This window comes from Xenopus tropicalis, chromosome 8 (assembly GCF_000004195.4).
Source record: "Xenopus tropicalis strain Nigerian chromosome 8, UCB_Xtro_10.0, whole genome shotgun sequence".
In the NCBI taxonomy this organism is placed as follows: domain Eukaryota; kingdom Metazoa; phylum Chordata; class Amphibia; order Anura; family Pipidae; genus Xenopus; species Xenopus tropicalis.
This window is the reverse complement of record NC_030684.2, coordinates 103450069-103469258: the sequence shown is the minus strand read 5'-3', so window position 1 is coordinate 103469258 and position 19190 is coordinate 103450069. Positions and strand designations below refer to the sequence as shown.

Sequence of the window (19190 nt, the reverse complement as noted above, 5' to 3'; positions counted from 1 at the left end):
CTGTCAATTATTGTCTTGTCTCAGTGGGGCTCATTTATCAACACTGGGCAAATTTGCCCATAGTCATTAACACATAGCAACCTATCAGCCATTGGCTTTTCTCAGCCAGCTGCAGATAGAACAACGAATGCAACAATTTCTTTGGTTGCCATGGGTTACTGCCCATGGGCAAATTTGCCCAGGTTTGATAAATGACCCCTGGTGACCTTTCCCATTAAAAAAAAAAGCCTCCAAAATTACAGGGCAGAAAACAGTCCTTGTGCCATTATTTTATTTAAAAAGTGACCTGCAATAGTAATGGAGACTGACATATTCCTACTGCATTGCACAAGTTGTCTCATATAAAGCACTATAACATCCCTATCGTATAGGGGTTAGAGCAGAGTGCTTTGTTCTCTGTTGTGTTTTAGGAATGCTTTCAATGATGACAGGTCTGATACACTTATGCTTGTGTTTTCACAGCTGTACTATAAAATATCACAGGATGTGAATCACTGAGATAAGGTGGTCACACCGATTAGGGGACTTTGGGAAAAAAAAGCTTGCTTTCTTCATCCAGTCATCCAGATGGTTTTTGTAGATGTAGCGCGGGAGTGGATTTTCTTTAAGCAGCAGTTTAAACAGATACTATGTATAAGTCTACATACCTACAACAAACAGTGGTGTACAGTTTATTTTTTTATTCCTCCTTCAGACATATGTGGGGGGGGGGTTGTTCTTATTCACCAACAGCTGGAGAGCCTCTGGTTAGCCGGGCTGTTTAGATTGCTAACCCCTTATAAGCCAGAGAAGTACCACTGATACTGTATCAGAGCATATTAATACCGAAGTTTCTCTTCCAAATATTGTTTAATTCATTGAGCTTTGTAATTCTTATTGGAGAAATCATTGTTACAGGTCCAAGCCGTACCTCAAAATGAGCATCAGCCAACTCATACACGTTTCATACAAGTTGGGGTTAAGAGGAGCAATGATCCACCTACAGGTAAACGTTTGTCTGAGCCTTAACCGTCAGTGGTTTTGGCAAGGGCTGTGTTGGTATGCATGCGCTTAAATATTATGAGACTGGTGTGAAAATGAATTCTGCTGGGAAGTGTCTGTCTCTTGACAGAAAACAGAATATGTATCCATCATGACGCCTCCACGATTTCAGGCTGCCATTAGATGGCAGCATTAACATTTGCTTGGAGGGTTTGTCCTGCTATGTGCTGAATTCATTAGAGAAAGATCACACTGATCTGAGAGAGGCATTGTCTACGGCTACAGAGTTTTCACTGAAAATATTGCCAAAGTGCCATTTTTCAACTATCCATTAGTAAACATGTTTAAAGGACATGTCAATCCAAAAAATAATTTCTTGTCTAATAAAAGAAAAGATAATTCTAAGCAACTGTCAAATATAACAGTTTTTTTTTAAAAAATTGTGTTACATTATTTCAAGAGTCTGAGCCACCAGGGCAGAGAATAGAAAACAGCAAATAAACTATTGCACATTTGTAATGAATGTATATTGCAAAGTTGATAAGAATTATGTTTTCTTTTATTGGGCAAAAAATATACTTTCTAAGGAAGGCAAATATCAAGGCAAGATTTTGATGATTTATTTGTTTGAGTATTACAGTTCACAATTATTCTGTGATGCAATATTTTGAGGAAAACATTTGGTAGACAACCTAATTTCAACCAATTTATTTCCAATTTCTTTGCATTTGCTACAAGAAGGAATACTACTCATTTTACCTAGTAGTACTTTAAATCCCTTTAATGGATATATCTAGTAGTTTGCATCTTCTAGACAGCAGAGCTTAGGCTAATGCCACACGTAGTGTATTCTCTGCAAGCTGAAAAACACTTGCCGAGAATAGGCCCTGCTACTGTGAAATCCCCTTACTTGTGCCTGCACTGGGAAGCATTGAATATGCTTGAGTGCAGGCACATTTTCAACGGATGTCGGCTTCATGTGGCTGCACTCAAGCATATTCAATGCTTCCCAGTGCAGGCACAAGTAAGGGGATTTCACAGTAGCGGGGCCTGTTCTCGGCAAGTGTTTTTCAGCTTGCCAAGAATACACTACGTGTGGCATTAGCCTAAGGACCTCATTTCCACTGTGTCTTAAAGGAGAACCACAATTGCTCCTGCCATGTCTTTTGACCGAGGGAGCTCACCAATTAAAGGTTAAATAGCTTAGAAAGAAAAGACGGCTTGTCACACAAATTTAGGTATGGGGTCTGTTATCCAGAAACCAGATCCCATACCCATATCCAGAAAGCTCTGAATTACAGGAAGGCCATCTACCATATATTTAATAAAGTAATTCACATTTTTAAAAAGGATTTCCTTTTTCTCTGTAATAATGCAGTACCTTGTACTTAATCCCAGCTTAGATATAATTAATCCTTATTGGAGGCAAAACATTTCTATTGGGTTTCATGTTTTTTATTAGCATCATCTTTTTTTTATTTTAATACAAACATTTACAAAAAATAAAGCACAACAAATAGATAGACAAAAGAAAAACAATAGGTGGGTATGCTATTATCAATAAACAATGAAGAATACCATTGCAATAATAAACAGCGATAAAATATTGGTCTTAATGTGGGGTGTCCTCTAAATCTAAAGAGTTAATACTGCCAAACCTGGTCAGATTTATTGGGTGTACCCCTTTGGGTGTATACCAAATGTGCCAAGGTGAGATGCACAGATGTGACCTGAAAGCCATTTAAGAGTAACACATTTACGAGCTAAGAATAGTGATTCTCATATTGATGTTAGTTATTTAATTTGTAGTAGACATAAGGAGACATAAGACATATGGTAGATAGCAGGTCCCTTACCTGTATAAAAACAAAATTGTTTTTTTATAGCAATAATATAACCTGATCTACTGCTTATAGAGTTCACGTATTGATTGTTAAAGGAGGTTCATCCATCATCTCAAGTTCTCTTTTGGACTCTAGTGCTCCCCAATATTAAAGCAGGGTTCTCATTAGTTTTCACTAAAATTGGATAGCTGCTATGATACTATGAAAAGAAGATACTAAAGGTGGTCATACATTACAAGATCTTTCCACTGGTATGTCCACCTAAGGCCTTGGGCCAAACAATCGAATTACAATAACGGGAATAGGACCTGTTGGAGCAAGAGCCACAGCAAAATGCCAATGCAGTCCCCAATCCAATGGGAAAATCAAATTTGCCCAGTTTTATTCCCACTGGGGATGCCCGTACATGGGCACATAAGCTTTCCATGTATGGCCACCTTTCATCTTACCTCCAGCAACTTTAAAACATGACCTCTAGTTGTATTGTTCCCAATGTTTGTTATCCAACAAAGTTGTTTACATCATGAGATGTGGAATATATTGGCGAGGGACAGAACTAGGGGGAGTAAGAAAAAGCATGTATCCAATTAATAAAGAAAAATTTCAACTGGACAAGTTATGGAGTATATGCACCGATTAGTATAAATGGCCCAGATGCACAAACCTCAAGGAACCTTCAGCTCACAAAAAAACTCTAAAAATACCTCCAAAATGAGAAAAAGGCTGGTACTAGAGAAAACTGGACCAAATAGCAAAAAAGTGGTGCAGTTAAAACATGTTTGTTTTATTTAAAGAAAAAACACTTAAGCTGTATGGGCAGCTTAAGTTGCAGTCAAGTACTAGGTACTGTTTTTAGAGGACACTTCAAACAGGAAGCAAAAGACTGCAAAATACCCTTCCATTAATTTTGAATTAAAATAGCTTGAAGGCACCTGGGGTAGATTTGATACATCAACTTTATTACCAGTCAAAAAGTAAATGTGAGAATATGAGACCTATACAGGAAATCAGCATGCCCACTGAAAATGGTGGACTAGGCCAAGTTATGTCACCATCTGTACAATTTATGGTCTTTGGGATTGAAAAGATAAATTAAATGAGATTCAGTTTCCAAGAGTTTCCTCTTTCACATAGGAGATTGTCATTAGGCTCATGTCAGATAGGATATCTCAGCCCATATACCATCAGCCTTGAAAGTAATTGAGGTATAGGGGTTTTAGGAAATATAGGTTTTTTTTTTTAACAAAAGCATGCAGTTTAGGAATAGTAAGGGAAATCTGGGCAAATATGACTGGTCAGTAGAAGGTAATTTGAGTGTTTTAATTTTACATAGTGTAAATTGCTAGATTTATGTGCTAGTCATCTTGTCTGTTTCATTAAATTTAGAAAATGGACATGTTCTGTTCTCTAGGATATTGCCACATCCAATTATGTTGCTTGTCTTATAGGACATTAAAGTACTTGCTTATGTGTGGTTTGAGACAGTTTTTTGGCAGTCAAACAGAGCATTCTATGGATTAAAACCCACTAATGTCTTAACTGGCTAATCAGTCTGGTAATATAATGTAGATGCTGTAGGTTCATAAATGCATGTTTCTGACCCAATTAGTCACATTATAGGACTTTCCAGCATGCTTCATCACTACGTATGAATGTCACCCCATGTCATTTCTAGCAGCTCTTTAAATTCTAAGAAACCATTAATTGTTTTCATTTCCATAGGGGATTATGAAATCTTTTGCTTTATCACTGATGTATAGAATGAAAGGCCTGCAATGCACAATTAGAGCCAGGAGTGCTCCTCACCTACTGTGAAGGAGATTATTTGGTTTGACATTTGGTCATTCCAGTTTGGGCCTTTTAAATCTGATGAACCCTCCCTCAAAATGGCTTGTTGGCATCTGTTCGCACTTTGTTGGCAATGTCTTTAACCCTGAGCACTACACTTGGAACATGATTTTTCCCTCAGGGTATGGGCAGAAAAGCATTGAAGATAAGTGTTTTGTTGCCTCCTGAGACCATAGGGCACAGTCACATACCTTGACGCAACGAGCAAGGTGCAATTGCAGATTCAACAACCATATTTTTTTCCCATGTTGCACCAGACTTTCCAAGAATTCATGCATAATTGCAGGCTTAATGCAGGCTTTGAATTTGATGCAGTTGCAATGCGTCTGATTCAGCTGTGTCTGATTAGTCGCAACTGTGTATTCACTATGTCATAAATGAGATGCAGTTGCTCCAAAAATGTTTGCAGTCTGCCTGGCATCAGTTTCGCTGTTCACTTGCATAATTTCTGGTGTTCGGCGTGCGAATGACCTCTGCACTCGATTCTTTAGGTGCAACAGCGCTGGCGATTGATTCAGGGTTCTGAGGGAACCCTTTAGCAACCGCCTGGTAAGGAGGTCACAGTAGCTCCAGGCTTACACAGCACTGTGTAGCAATAGATGCAGCAGCACTTGGTTCGGAACGGAAGACAGGAAGGACTGATTGGCGATGAACATAACTATACAGAAGTGCATGTTGTCCACTGCATAAGTGGACGTAAATGGGCCATGGTAAATGCCATGACAGTCTTCTTATAACAGAAGGTATTCCCATTCCTCATGCTACACACATAGCATTCCCTCAGAACCAAAAATTTGAGGTTTTCACTTTCTCTCAAGCAATAATGGGAGAAGGGATCAGAGCAATCCACATGTGTTTCTACATACATATATATATATATATATATATATATATATATAGAAACGAGTTGCTGGAAAGCTGCACACCATAAGAGCAAGATAATACCTGGGTGCCAGTGCTGAAAGCGTAGATACACAGGGTTGGAATGACAGCACACGCAGGATGTTTTTCAAGAAGAATCACAGAGGTTTAGATAAATAAATGTGAGGCTTTATTCAGTCCGACGTTTCAGTTCCTATCTGGAACTTTCATCAGGGACAGTGCAATCCACATGTGTTTCTACATACATATATATATATATATATATATATATATATATATATATATATATATATATAATTTGCAGTTGATTTATTAAGTTGCATCAAAATATGTTTGACTGACAAGTTTATTATTTAAAAATATGTGCTTTCTTGCAGACAGTTTGGAGACTATGGTACAGTTTATGACTTATTTTCAGCTCCATGGCACCCTTAGTTTATACAGCTGTTTTCACTGGTTGAATAGCCTGTTATTTATGTAGCAGTCCACAAATAACATTTAAACGATGACAGTTTTTAATATATGTTATATATTTTGGCTTGCCAGATATTTTCTTTTATTTGTCATCTTTATAAAGAAAAGGTTTCTTAACGCTTTTGATTAATGATGAGGATGGTATATAATAAATTCAATTTTCCTGATTATAGTTTACAAAGCCAAGCGGCATGAAAGGCGGCTCTGTAAAAATGGAAAATATAACGCAATGCCTGTATCTTACTTTTCCTGTAACCATTTCTTTGCTATTGTGGAGCTTTTGTCTTTATCATTGCAAGGAATTGAAAAGAGAGAAGTAATAAAGAAAAAAGATGGAATGCATGTTACTCTATATTCCCCATAGTATTAGAAGCTACTGGCTAGCCAACAGCCTACAGGATTTTGCACCTGTTTTAAAGTATTATATCTTATATTTTATCTCTAACTTGACTGAACCTCCAACCTTTATTAGCCATATGTAAGAGGGTACAGCAATGAAAAATGGAAATAATGTATTCCAATAGTCACAAAAATAAAGTATTTTACAAAATTGTAACAAGTCAGACATATGAAAGATTACTATATAATTAAGTTGTCAGGGTGTCAGTATAAGAGCAAACAAAAATAAGGAAATATCAACTAATGGATACATAGATACATTTGATACTTCAAAATCTGTATTTAGTGATAGCAGTAGTTCAATCTCCTAGGTATTCTTGCAAATGTAGGCGTTACATGTTCTTTAAAGGAGAAGGAAAGGCCAAAATGTTAGGCACCCCCAAGTGACTTTAATCGCTTATCTTGTACCCCAGGCTGGTGCCCCTGTTAGGAGAAAACAGCACTAGCCCGGGGTACCTGTAGCGGAGCGCTTCCTTCTTCCTGCTTCGTTTTTCCGGGACCCCACGACAGGCGCATGCGCAGTAGATTGAAAAGCCGACTTCTCTGTTAAAGTTCGGCTTTTCACTCTACTGCGCGTGTGCGCGAGCGACCAGGAAGGAAGAAGCGATGCAGCTACCCTGGGCTGGTGCTGTTCTCTCTGATCAGGGGCACCAGTCCGGGGTAAATGTTAGGCGATTTACCTCATGTTTCTGGATGGTACGTGCCAAGTTGGCACCCCTACAATGTGGATAAACATTCTCAATTCCCTGAACTTGAAAACAGTTTAAATCCCTCATGGTACAGGTCAAGAAGGGCCTAGAAACATTGGTTTCTTTCTTTATTTGAATATCTGAAATGTGTTTTCAAATGCATTTTTTAAGACTGCATGAGGTTTGCCCTACATATTGTATGCCACATTTGATGCATGTAATTTCATATACAAAATTCCCATGGGGAATATCAAACAAATTGTCAATAAATATCTTCATATTGTCTGGGGCATATTTTATATAGTTCAAAACATATTGTTGATTGGTTGCTATAGACAACATCACTGGTGATGCTGGCTTACAAACTATAATTAATATGCCCTGCGGATCCTAAATTTAGGATTATTATGGAATAGGGTTGTAAATTTGTTACCAATAAAGGTCGTACCCTCAGGAATAGTGAAAGGTCAAAACATTGCCTGTAATATTGGACAATATATTAATTGCAATACTAGAAATGTTATATACCTATTTGCAGTCTTAAAGAATGCATGTTATCTATCCATTATTTGTCATTACCCTATTTTTGCATACTGCTGTACTGGCATCTTTTTACTACTTAGTTATGAGTACTCTTTCATATGTCTGACTTGATACCATTTCGTAATATACTTTCTACTTGTGACGATTGGAATACGTTCTTTCCATTTTCATTGTTGTTCCCTCTTACATATATATTTTTGTTGGGTACTCTGTCCTTTAAGTCCTGTATTGTGTTTCCCCTGCCCTTTTATCCTATTTGTGTGTCTCCTTTTAAATACAGGCATTGTGTTGTGTATATATTAAGCTTAAAGGCGTCTGCCACCATACTGTACATTTCAATGTTTTTAAAGTTATTTGCAGATGTAATTGGTATTAAAGGCAGGATCTGTGTGACTGTTTTACATTCTGTGCACTTCTTGCTCTGACTCCTGAAACAGTGTTGCAAGCCAGCTGATTTACAGACCTATAGGAAACCTGACTCCTGTGGCACTGTTTTATAAGAGGATAAATATTGATTTCAATAGTGAATACATTAACACATAACTTTGGTAAAAACGTTGGAAATGTGCTTAGGATTATAGTCATTTTCATTATGCAAAATAAAAAAAATAAGGTTTTGGGTGGAGAACCACTTTAACAACCAATGCTGGTATAGGACCTGTTATCCAGAATGCTTGTGGACCTGGGGTTTTTCAGATAAGAGGTTTTTCCATAATTTGGATCACCATACCTTAAATCTACTAAAAAAAAATATTTAAACGTGAAATAAACCCAATAGGATTAAGGATTAATTAAATCTGAGTTAGGATCAAGTACAAGGTGCTGTTTTTGTTATTTTAGAAAAAATCATTTTTGAAAATTGTAATTATTTGATTAAAATAGAGCCTATGGGACATTGCCTTCCTGTAATTTGGAACTTTCTGGATAATGGGTTTTCAGATATATAAAAAAATGAAGTTATTAATAGAGCATTTAGAATACAGTGGTCCAAAATTTGACCAGGAAACTAGGGGAGGAGGGTGAGGGTTTTGTTTAAGGCTGCAAATAGAGAGCTTTCCATTGGAGAACTTATAATTATATATAAATATATGGTTGGTCTCCTTTTGAGGAGGATTATTTAAATCACTACAGGATTCTGGGCCCTTGACAGAATTAATTAACAGAGTGATTACTATACGAAAGCCTAACAAGGCAGTAATCTGTAGGGAAATAAGCTAATTATTTCTGAATGTTATCACCTTCATATGCTTCAGTACTGTATGTTTTTGTCAGTTTTTCTTTTATGATTCCAAGAGATATTTTGGAAATGGAGTGGAAAGTAAGAGCTGTGACTGCTTTCTCTCACCTGCTACATTCAGTAGCTTGATCCTTACAGATAAACTGTAACATCTTCAATTAAATTAATATAAATCCATCAGCAGACGTGTGTGGGTGGCTGGAGAAATAAAGCCCATTAGTTGGTATTCATTTATAAACTAATCCACAACTAGTTGACAATTAGAAGCATGAAGGGGAGCTTAAGATGCAATTATAGACTGCCTGCATCAGAAAAAGGTCTGTGTTACTTGGCTTAAATGTGAATGTGCCCATAATCCCCTGCCTGTATGAGAGAGCTTATATACTGTGCAACAGCCAGTGCACAGTATATAAAGCTGTTACTTTATTGGAAAGACCTTTGACGTATAAGACTCCCCTTTCAAGCCCTTAAGTTTTTGGTAGACCAATGCTTTCTTAGGGCGCCATTAAATGAAATTAAGGGTTGGACAGTTGTGACTCACGCTGAGTGGCTTCTGTCTGGCTCAGTTCAGTCCATCTCTCTGCTGCTCACTTTGTAACTACTCATTCAGACAAGTGGAAGTAATTTGTTTGGCTTTGTAAGTTCCTGACATTTTGTTTGTAGAACAAGTCTTCACTGGTATGCAAAAACTTTAGCCATCCAATTTATTCCTTACAGACAGCCTGTGCTGTCATTTGATGTGCTAGTGCAGTCAGAAAGGGAAATAGTCTCATAAATTGCAGTGTCTCATGATCACAGAATATTTTAAGAAAAATAGATTTTATGAGCCCCTAGAGTGACAGATAGGTATACAGTCTTATTTTATAAGGGCATACCATGCCTTAACACCCCTGCTCTTTGTCCATGTTGCTACACTCTGTGCTTTGGCACTAAGGGCATTTCTAACAGGCATAAAGGATCCTTGTACATAATGCCTGCCATAAGTATGCATTAAGTACAGGGTTCCCTGGAGTCTTGCTTTGCGGCATCCTTGTTCTAAATTATAAGCATCCATGGGGATGCCAATGTACTGCCAACCTCCTGCCAAAGGGTTGCATCCAGGGGTGCTGTGTGCACATTTCATGAGGGTACTGTCCCCTTTTTAATAAATGAGTCTCCTTATACTGCTGCAGTTGCTTTTTTTTATTGTTGCCCAACTGACTTTTCAATTTTATTCTGTGATTTAATAATAAATAAATTGTAGTCAGCACACATCTGGCTTAGTGTTATGCTGTATTCTCTGAATTAATTACTGATGTAAACACCAAAAATACAGTTTTATAACTCATGCAAACATATTCTTGATGTTAATAATATAACCTAATTGAGTGCCTACCTTCCCTAATTAATACAATTTGTAACTGGTGACATGTCTGGCCATTAAAGCAGCTTTCTACCCACCTTAGCATTTTTTAAGAAAGGTTGCATCATGGAAAATTCCCTATTAATAGTGGCACCTCACTGGATGTTTTTTAGTTTCTAATATTATATTGTTATGATGATATTTATATCAAACAATTCTAAATATAGAGAAATGATGTACTTGCTGCCTTTAATATTTTTAAGTGCAAAGCTAGACATTTAGCAATAATGTCAGACAGCGCATGGCAGCGGGTGACATGTTAACTGCCTTATTGTGCAATAGATGGGAATGCTCCATAGATGATATACTTTTAAGATAATTAAGCAAAGTCACAAGCTTTTATTATGAATAATGTGAGTACGTAACAGTATCCTGTTGACTAATTTGTTCCCCTCATTTTATATTTCAAATAACAGAATGTGGGTTGTACTGGCTGTGCTTGCCGGTTCCACTGAGCGCGAGCAGATGGTAGCAAAAGCAGTGACGAGTATATATGACTGTGCACCATTTTTCCATTAGGGCGAGGGAAACTGGAAACATTTGCACAATTCAAACTTTTTTTTATGCAAATTGCTTACTGCTCTATTATGTGGGATATTCATAAACAATTATACATTTTTTAGCTTCTCTGTCTTAATTGGGTTGTGCTGTGCATCTCGCCATTTAGTGCTAGAATTTTCTTATTTCTAGTTGAATCCACTTTTCAGCAATTAAAGGAACAGTAACACCAAAAAATGAAAGTGTATAAAAGTAATAACAATATAATGTACTGTTGCACTGCATTGCTACAACTAGTGTGTTTGCCTCAGAAAGACTACTATAGTTTATATAAATAAGCTGCTGTGCAGCCATGGGGTCAGCCATTCAAAGGAGAAAAGGCACAGGTTACTTAGCAGATAACAGATAAATCTAGTTATCTGCTATGTAACCTGTGCCTTTTCTCCTTTTTTCCAGCTTGAATGGCTGCCCCCATGGCTACACGGCAGCTTATTTATATAAACTATAGTAGTTTTTCTGTAGCAAAAACACAATTTTTTTTTCAGAGCAACAGCACATTATATTTTAATTACTTTAAAACACTTTAATTTTTTGATGTTACTGTTCCTTTAAGATATTAATTTAAAATCTTCTGGCTTCTAGTTCTGGTGTGGATCCATGGGATGAGACATAATAGGGCTCTAACCCTGTGGGCGAATGAGATCTTCCACAGAAGAAATTATATATTGATAACAGATTAGCACACAATGCCCACATGCAGGGTTTGAGTGATAGGAATAGACAGAGAAGGTTGGGTTTATAAACTGGCTATGACTGGGACATGTGTGTTTAAGGGCTCTGGCACATGGGGAGATTAGTCGCCCGCGACAAATCTCCCGTGTCTCTGGCGACTAATCTCCCCTAAATGCCATCCCACCAGCAATAATGTAAATCGCCGGTGGGATGGTATATGCGGCGGCGCGATTTCACTGAAATCGCGCCGCCGCGTATGCCATCCCACCGGTGATTTACATTTTCGCCGGTGGGATGGCAATCCGGGGAGATTAGTCGCCTGCGAACAGGGAGTTTTGGCGCGGGCGACTAATCTCCCCGTGTGCCAGAGCCCTAAGGGCTGAAAGAAACACCCTGGACAGGATCTTGTGGACTAAAAGAGGCATCCAGGCTAAGATCCTGAATTAGATCCTGTGATTTCCAACTTATATGGCTGCATCATAGTCACAGAATAATGGGCAGTGTGCTCCCTGGTCTAGTAGGTGCTGGATAATACCCATTCTTCCTGTTTATTTGACTGGCTGTATAGATATGTGTGTATTGAAAATCACTATAAAGTAGTCAATCTGGTCCTAGCAGTTTGTTTGTTGCTAGCAGTTTGTTTTTTTGCTATCGATTTGTTTGTTGCTGCACCATGAATGGAGTATAAAGCCTGGATAGTTGTATGTTTCTAAAAAATCACAGGACCCTAAGCAATACATGATCAAAATGCAGATATACAAATATGGGATATGTTATCTGGAAACCAGATATCCAGAAAGTTCCAAATTACGGAAAGACCATGTCTTACAATATAATTCATTTCAATCAAATCATTCATTAATTTATCAATAATTTAATTTTTAAAAACAATTTCCTTTTTCTCTGTAATAATAATACAGTACCTTGTATTTGATTCCAACTAAGATATAAAGAATTCTTAATGAGGCAAAACAATCCTATTGGGTTTAATTAATGATTGCATTATTTTTTAAGTAGACTTTAGCTGGCTATACCTGCACCAATGATATCGTACGAAACAAGGTGCGTGAATTTCTACTGTTTCTGCCTCCATATCGATTCAGCTCTGAACGTCAGTGGAGGGCGGGAACGATCTTTTGTGTGACCAATGGACGCACGAAAGATCGAAATTTGCTACGTGTATGGCCACCTTTAGGGTGTGGAGATCCAAATTACAGAGAGATTGCTTTTACCGGAAAATTCCGTGTCCCAAGCATTCTGGATAATAGGTCCCATACCTGTATTGTGTAAATTTAAATGTACAGCTGCATTGTGTTGCTTCTGCGCTGTGAAAAAGGGTCACAACTTGCAACCCCTTCTATCACAGTAGGACACTACTGTTTAATAGCAGATGTTCCACAAATCTGGTTAGATTGACACAACCGAAAGTTGTTTAAAGCTTTGCACCCCCAGGGGTCAGATTCAGAACCAATATAGTGACGCTGGAACAACTGCCTACATACCCTTGAGAAAGCAGCCGTGGAAATCTACAAAGACAACGATTAAAACAATATGAACCCTACTTGGTAATTATATTTATATTTCCATAGCTCTTTGTTTTTGCAGAAATTTCTCACATACCATAAAAAAAATCTCCTCCATTGCTGTTAATTACAGTTTCAAAGCTGGAGACACCGATAACCACTCAGCCATCTGTAAAGCAATGTGAGAGTGAATCTGCACTACCTCCCCTGTTGCTATGGTGACATTTTCCTGCCTTTTTCCATTCACAAATATTCAAACAAACTGGAAATGACAAACTTATATTTTGTGCACTGCATGTATCCTTTTGATTCACTTAGTGCAGCCATGAGGGTTACCATCCTGCAGTGCCCAGTGCCTTTAAACTACTAAACCTCAGACTCTAATGTGCAGATGAGCACTGGTTTTCCAAAGGATTTCTCAGGATATTACCTAAATACTTTGGTTGTCTAAGATGGATTCCTAAGGGTTAATTTGCTACAGATGGCTCAAAATAATGCAAACTTTGTTTGGAGCAACTTAATCGATTTAACCCAGCTTAGAAAAAGGAACTGTCTGGGATATTTGGAGAAATTATTTGAGATGAACACACTCCATCTGTAGTGAAAATGTAATGCACACACTCAGAATATACTTTTTCCTTGATGAGTGCATTGTGATTGTATTCCGTTCAGTTTGCATGTGCTGGGTGAGAGCATAGAAGCAGGCAGCATAGGGTGATGCAAAAACTGGTCATCTGATATGCACAGTAAAATGGTAATACAGGTATAGGACCCATTATCCAGAATGCTCGGGACCAAGGGTATCCGGATAAGGGGTCTTTCCGTTATTTGGATCTCAATACCTTAAGTCTACTAAAAAATCAATAAAACAATCCAAAACAATAGGATTGTTTTGCATCCCATAAGGATTATTTATATCTTAATTGGGATCCATTACAAGGTACAGTTTTATTTCTACATAGAAAAAGGAAATCAGTTTTAAAATTCTGAATTATTTGCTTATAATGGAGTCTATGGGAGACAGGCTTTCGGTAATTCTGAACTTTCTGGATAACGGGTTTCCGGATAAGGGGTCCGATACCTGTATTGTCAATTCTTAACCTATGCATGCAGTCATTACCACCTCAACATTTTGTGGGGTCTCCTCCTCCCTTTGTCAGGATCAGCTGACATGAATATCAGGCCCCATTATGTTTTGTGGAGACTAGAGATGCACTGGATCCAGAATAGGGTTATTGACTTGACCGATTCAAACTGGTTTTGCAAAAACCAACGCTGCAACATTTTTCTAAAAAAAAAAAAATCAAAATATGCAATTGATGGTTTCAGTTCAGTTCATGTCCACAGTATGGAGCATCTGGAGACAATTCCCAGCATTTTGTTTCTTTTACATTTCCAAAGAAATATGACAAAACTCATATTTCCTCATGTGTCAACACTGGTATAGGTGAGAGCATGATGGAGATGTGTTGTGTGCATTTGCCCACCACCTAGAGTTCCTATATGGACAGTATTTCACAGGCCACTAAACCATCAGGCTTGGCCAGGGCTGGTATTACATATTTACTGGATAAATTAGCAATTGCTATCCTGTCTTCACCTCAGTGAATTGTTCCTCCACCTTACCCAGCCTTTTAAGCCCGTTGTCTCAGCCCTCACTCTCCCAATTCACTCCCTTCCCATGTGACTTCAGCGACCTTGCTCCGCCACTGGACTGCACCTTCCTACAGGCTGGTAACATTTCCCTGGAAAGTACTGCTGCTTCTATTCAAGTGAAAAGTCTTGCCAGTGAGGGTCACTCAGGGATGCTTCATGATGTTGACTCTAATCAGGTTTAATCTGCATGTATGAACACTTAATGTACTTAACCCTGTTGGCTGGCTGGTCCAACAGAATCAGAACCTTTTAAGCCATGTGACTGTAAAGCTCTGGACAACTGACTGCATCAAATTTTTGCATTGTAATTTTATTGGATTTTGCATATCTACAACTGTTGCCTTTATCTCTTACCTGTAAAGCCATTTTTTAATTGAAATTTATAGTAAATCAGTATGGATCTAACATCACCCCCACATTAAAAAGGTGGTGTCTATCTCTCATAATTGCTACACAGTTATCAGAGGTTGTATCAGTGATGTGGGACTCATGCTGAAGTGTATATTCAGCGCTTTATCCTTTTGTGCCATATCCCAACTTAAACACTGAGAATGCCTGTAACAATAGCTCATTCTGTTCTTGGCCCCCGACCCTGTCAGCACCATGGTTGATGTGCAGCTGTAGCACATCATAGAGATGAAAGCATATCCTGTCTGCCCCTTGTAGAATTTAGCCCTCAATCCCCCACATCTTCCCCTTAAAGTGACTGTAACCCCTTTGCAGCCTCAAGTCGTCTAGCACACACTTATTCACTTACATGTATTTCTCAGCTGTTTCTTCATTGACAATGCAATATATATATATATATATATATATTTGTAGATTTGTAAATGGCAGTATTTTTTGCTAATATTTTTTCTTGTATATCATTATATTGGGCTAGGAATGAGGCACCCTCGCCAGGCAGATTTGCTATTTCCAAATAATTTACCCTTTCTCCTCATGTCTGCCAGGTAAATCAATTCATTTTTCCCCCAATATCTTTCAATTTGAAAAAAATTAGTTTTCCTAGGCTGAACATTTCAGTGAATTTGAATCAATATTTTAATAGACGTCTTGCTACAATGTTGTCATAGGTTATAATGGTTTACTGATCCAGAGGAATAAGAAAGGTTTTTAAAAAAGCTTTAATAAATTACATTAAAATGCTCATTATTCAAAGTGTAAGAAATGTGAGAAACAATGTGTGGGCCTGATCCTTAAAAGGAAAAATATATTCAATAACTGTGGGTAATAGATACAAATGTTAGTATGTCAGCCCTTCAGTGTACATATGGAATCCCTGATGTCAGTGTGTAGTTTTCTACATGGTGTAATAAATACAGAATTAATTAGAAATACACACCCAAACTGTGACAGTGTAATATTTATAATTATTTGTAGGTAATTGAACGTTTTCTCTGCTAATATTTTTCCTTGTACTGATTACTATTATATTGGGCTATAAATGAGACCACACTTGCTAGGCAGATTTTCTAACATTTGGAACAATTCTTTCCAAAACTTGAATTTTTTCCTACATTTCCTCCAGACAAATGGTGGAATCTCTGCCGTCAGTATGTAGCAGTGTAGTAAATATAGACTCCACAAAATGGAACAGCAAACTGTTAAGGAAAAATGGTATGTGGGAGGCATTGGGAACAATATTCCTTCCTGACCATTTGGCCGTAATTCAATTAATATGTCAAGAAAAAGATATAAATGAGGGGACCTTATATCTAAGCTACTTAGCCACCATTCAGTAATTATAGTACAAGAACCTTTTGTGAAAGAGCCAAATGAAAGGTAATGTTAGTATGACTTTGATATCTCCTTGCCTGAGCTGCAGATGTTATCTGTCGCACCCTGTGCCAATTTCACTCCCAACTATGGCTGTGACAGGATCTGATAAAGCCAGATGAGTGCGTCCGTGTGAGCTGTTCCTTATTTCCTGACTTACACTTGGCAATAGAGCTATGTGACACTAACACATCACACGTGCACAAAGTGATTAGATTAGTGTTTCCCCCTACGGGCCTGAGATGAAACAATAGCAGCAGTATTCATTTGATTTCCTGCTGCTGGTTAGGTGACAGGGTGCTGTCAGATTTGTCGTTGCTTGAGTCTGTCGATCTAAGGAACAATGCCAGTTGCTGTTACGGAGTCTATATGGAGTTTGTCTTTGTGATGTACAATTGGCAAGATCTACAGGTTTTTGGCCTTCTTCTGCATCAACATCTCCAAGTGGCTTGTATACAAGTTGAATTTGTTGGAGAAATGTTTTTCTTCCCTAACTACATCTCTAACTAACTAAATCTAACAACACCATAATGTTATCAAATGATTATTATAAATGAATAAAACACAAGGGCGTAGCAGGATTTAACATTTTCAGTGCTGTGGGTTGTAGATTACGCTGGTCAGATTTTCTCCTCAGCTGAACGGCCATATCCTTAAACACTCATTTGACAATGTTAATGTGTATGCCATCCACAGAGAATGATCATGTAAAAAGATGTCATTGTTTTGTTGTCAAAAGGTACAACACAATTGTACATCCACAATGCAATTTATAAAGATTTCAAACTACAATTTCTTTTGTGGCTTTGTATGAGCATAATTTTATTGTCATGCTCTTTATATGCCAAAACAGCAAGTGAACCAATGAGTTTTGCTGCTTGCTAATAATGTGACCAGGTTTCATGGCTTGCCGATATTGCAGCAATGAAATGTTTAAAAGAAGTGCTGTCTTTTGTTTTTATTAATGAACTGCATGCATATAGCTTTAGTTTGGCATCAAACGTTCTTTCTATACACATTCACTGATTCCACAGGTACAGTCATGACATGCGCCGAAAGTGGTCATGCAGTGACAGATGTCTGTCATTCACACCGACTGGCAGATTTTATCATTAAATGACTGAAACTTTTAAACCCAACTAATCGACTTTCTGAATGATAATGTTGCGCCGTTTAGTAAATCTCTGATCGTACGTAAACCACCAACTATACAATAACATTACAAAATTATTTTATCATCCTGAATGAGAGGGCGCCGGGCTCCCCTGCAAATGAATTGTTGGCAAGGCCCTGGCACACTCTTCAACCTCTCTGGCTTCCCCCCTCCTCCTCCTCTTTCGTTTGTGCATATGTTAGCACCTGCCAGTGTAGGCGCACAAGCTTGTGAATTTTCAGTGTGGCGATAGAGGAAGCAGATTCCATAGGCTGGGTCCCCCTGTCCCCTGGGCCCCCATGACCGCAGGGTCTGCTTGCTCTATAGTTACACCTTTACTTAGTCAATATTACAGAGCACTTAAAATCAAAAAAGCTGTTAGGGGGTTTAGCCTTTGACCCCTGCAGCTTTATCTGCCAATGAGTGCAGTCAACTCATAGGCTCCATGTTTTAGAGCCTGCCCTGTGAATACACTGGGATCCTACTAGAGTGATTTGTATGCATGCCCTCTTACCAATGCAGACTGGGATTCAAAATAAGCCCTGGCATTTCAAGAACACAAACAGCCCCCCACCAGCCCAATAAATAGTGATTGTTTATAGAACCTTACAGCAGCCCTTCTGGCATTTGCCAGAACCAGCAGATTGCCAGTCCAGGCCTGGTCATACACACTTTGAATGGTGTTATCTTGGATCAGAAGTTCTGTAATTAAAATATCTGACACTGATTTTAGGTTGTCCTCTTTATGTTGACTGCTCTGTCTGTAACACATAGGAGCCATGTGAGGAAGAAGGAAATATAAATGTCAGATATTTACCAGTCTCAGAGATGCTGCTCTGATATGTATTCCTTGTATTTCTTTGTTTGTTATGGTTACTGTGCCTTCACTGCAAAATTCACTTATAACCCCCCTCCCCTTGGATCTAGGATACAATACATGGGCTTTATAACAGAGACATTTTTTTTAAATTTAGTCCTCAGTGAAAAGGAAAATGAGGCAGCTATCTCACATATGGATTGTTTTAGAATTTCACAAGGATTATTTTTATTATTTGTTATGTTTTTTTAATTACAAAATCATAAAATGCACCTTGACAGTAAATACTGAAATTCCAGCATCAGCACTAAAACATCTGCTTTGGTTTGTTGTGACTACACATCTGTAAATGAATTCATATCCCTTGCTTGTAAACAAACCTTTTCAGTGAGAGCTTTATAGGCACAACTGATGTGTTCAGAATGTATCATGTGAGGCATTTGGCTCAAAAAATCTTTCTGCCTCTGCTAAATCCAATGTGCAGTTCCTCCAAAGAAATGATACCTAATGCATGCAATCACATTTTCAGAAAGTCTTTTGTTTGGCTTAAATAGGGACAACTGTCCTTGTATTCCAAAGTGCCCAAAGCTGCCCCACAGACCTGCACCAAAACAGCCAGCGAGTGCTTGTGTCGGTGCTTATTAGAACATACATTGAGAAAAGCAGTATGTAGTCGATGAAAGTCTATGGGAGCACAATGCACCCTGTGTGCCATTGCCCTAAAATGTCCCTT

At 38.1% G+C, this 19190-nt stretch overlaps 1 protein-coding gene across 1 annotated transcript in view; it reads left to right on the top strand.

Moving 5' to 3' along the window:
* Positions 1-19190, top strand: part of kiaa0586 (protein TALPID3) — a 101072-nt gene that overhangs the window by 39049 nt on the left and 42833 nt on the right. The window contains exon 30 of the mRNA XM_002933744.5: positions 898-985. Within this exon, the coding sequence (XP_002933790.3) occupies positions 898-985 (88 nt within the window). The remainder of the gene's footprint in view (positions 1-897; positions 986-19190) is intronic.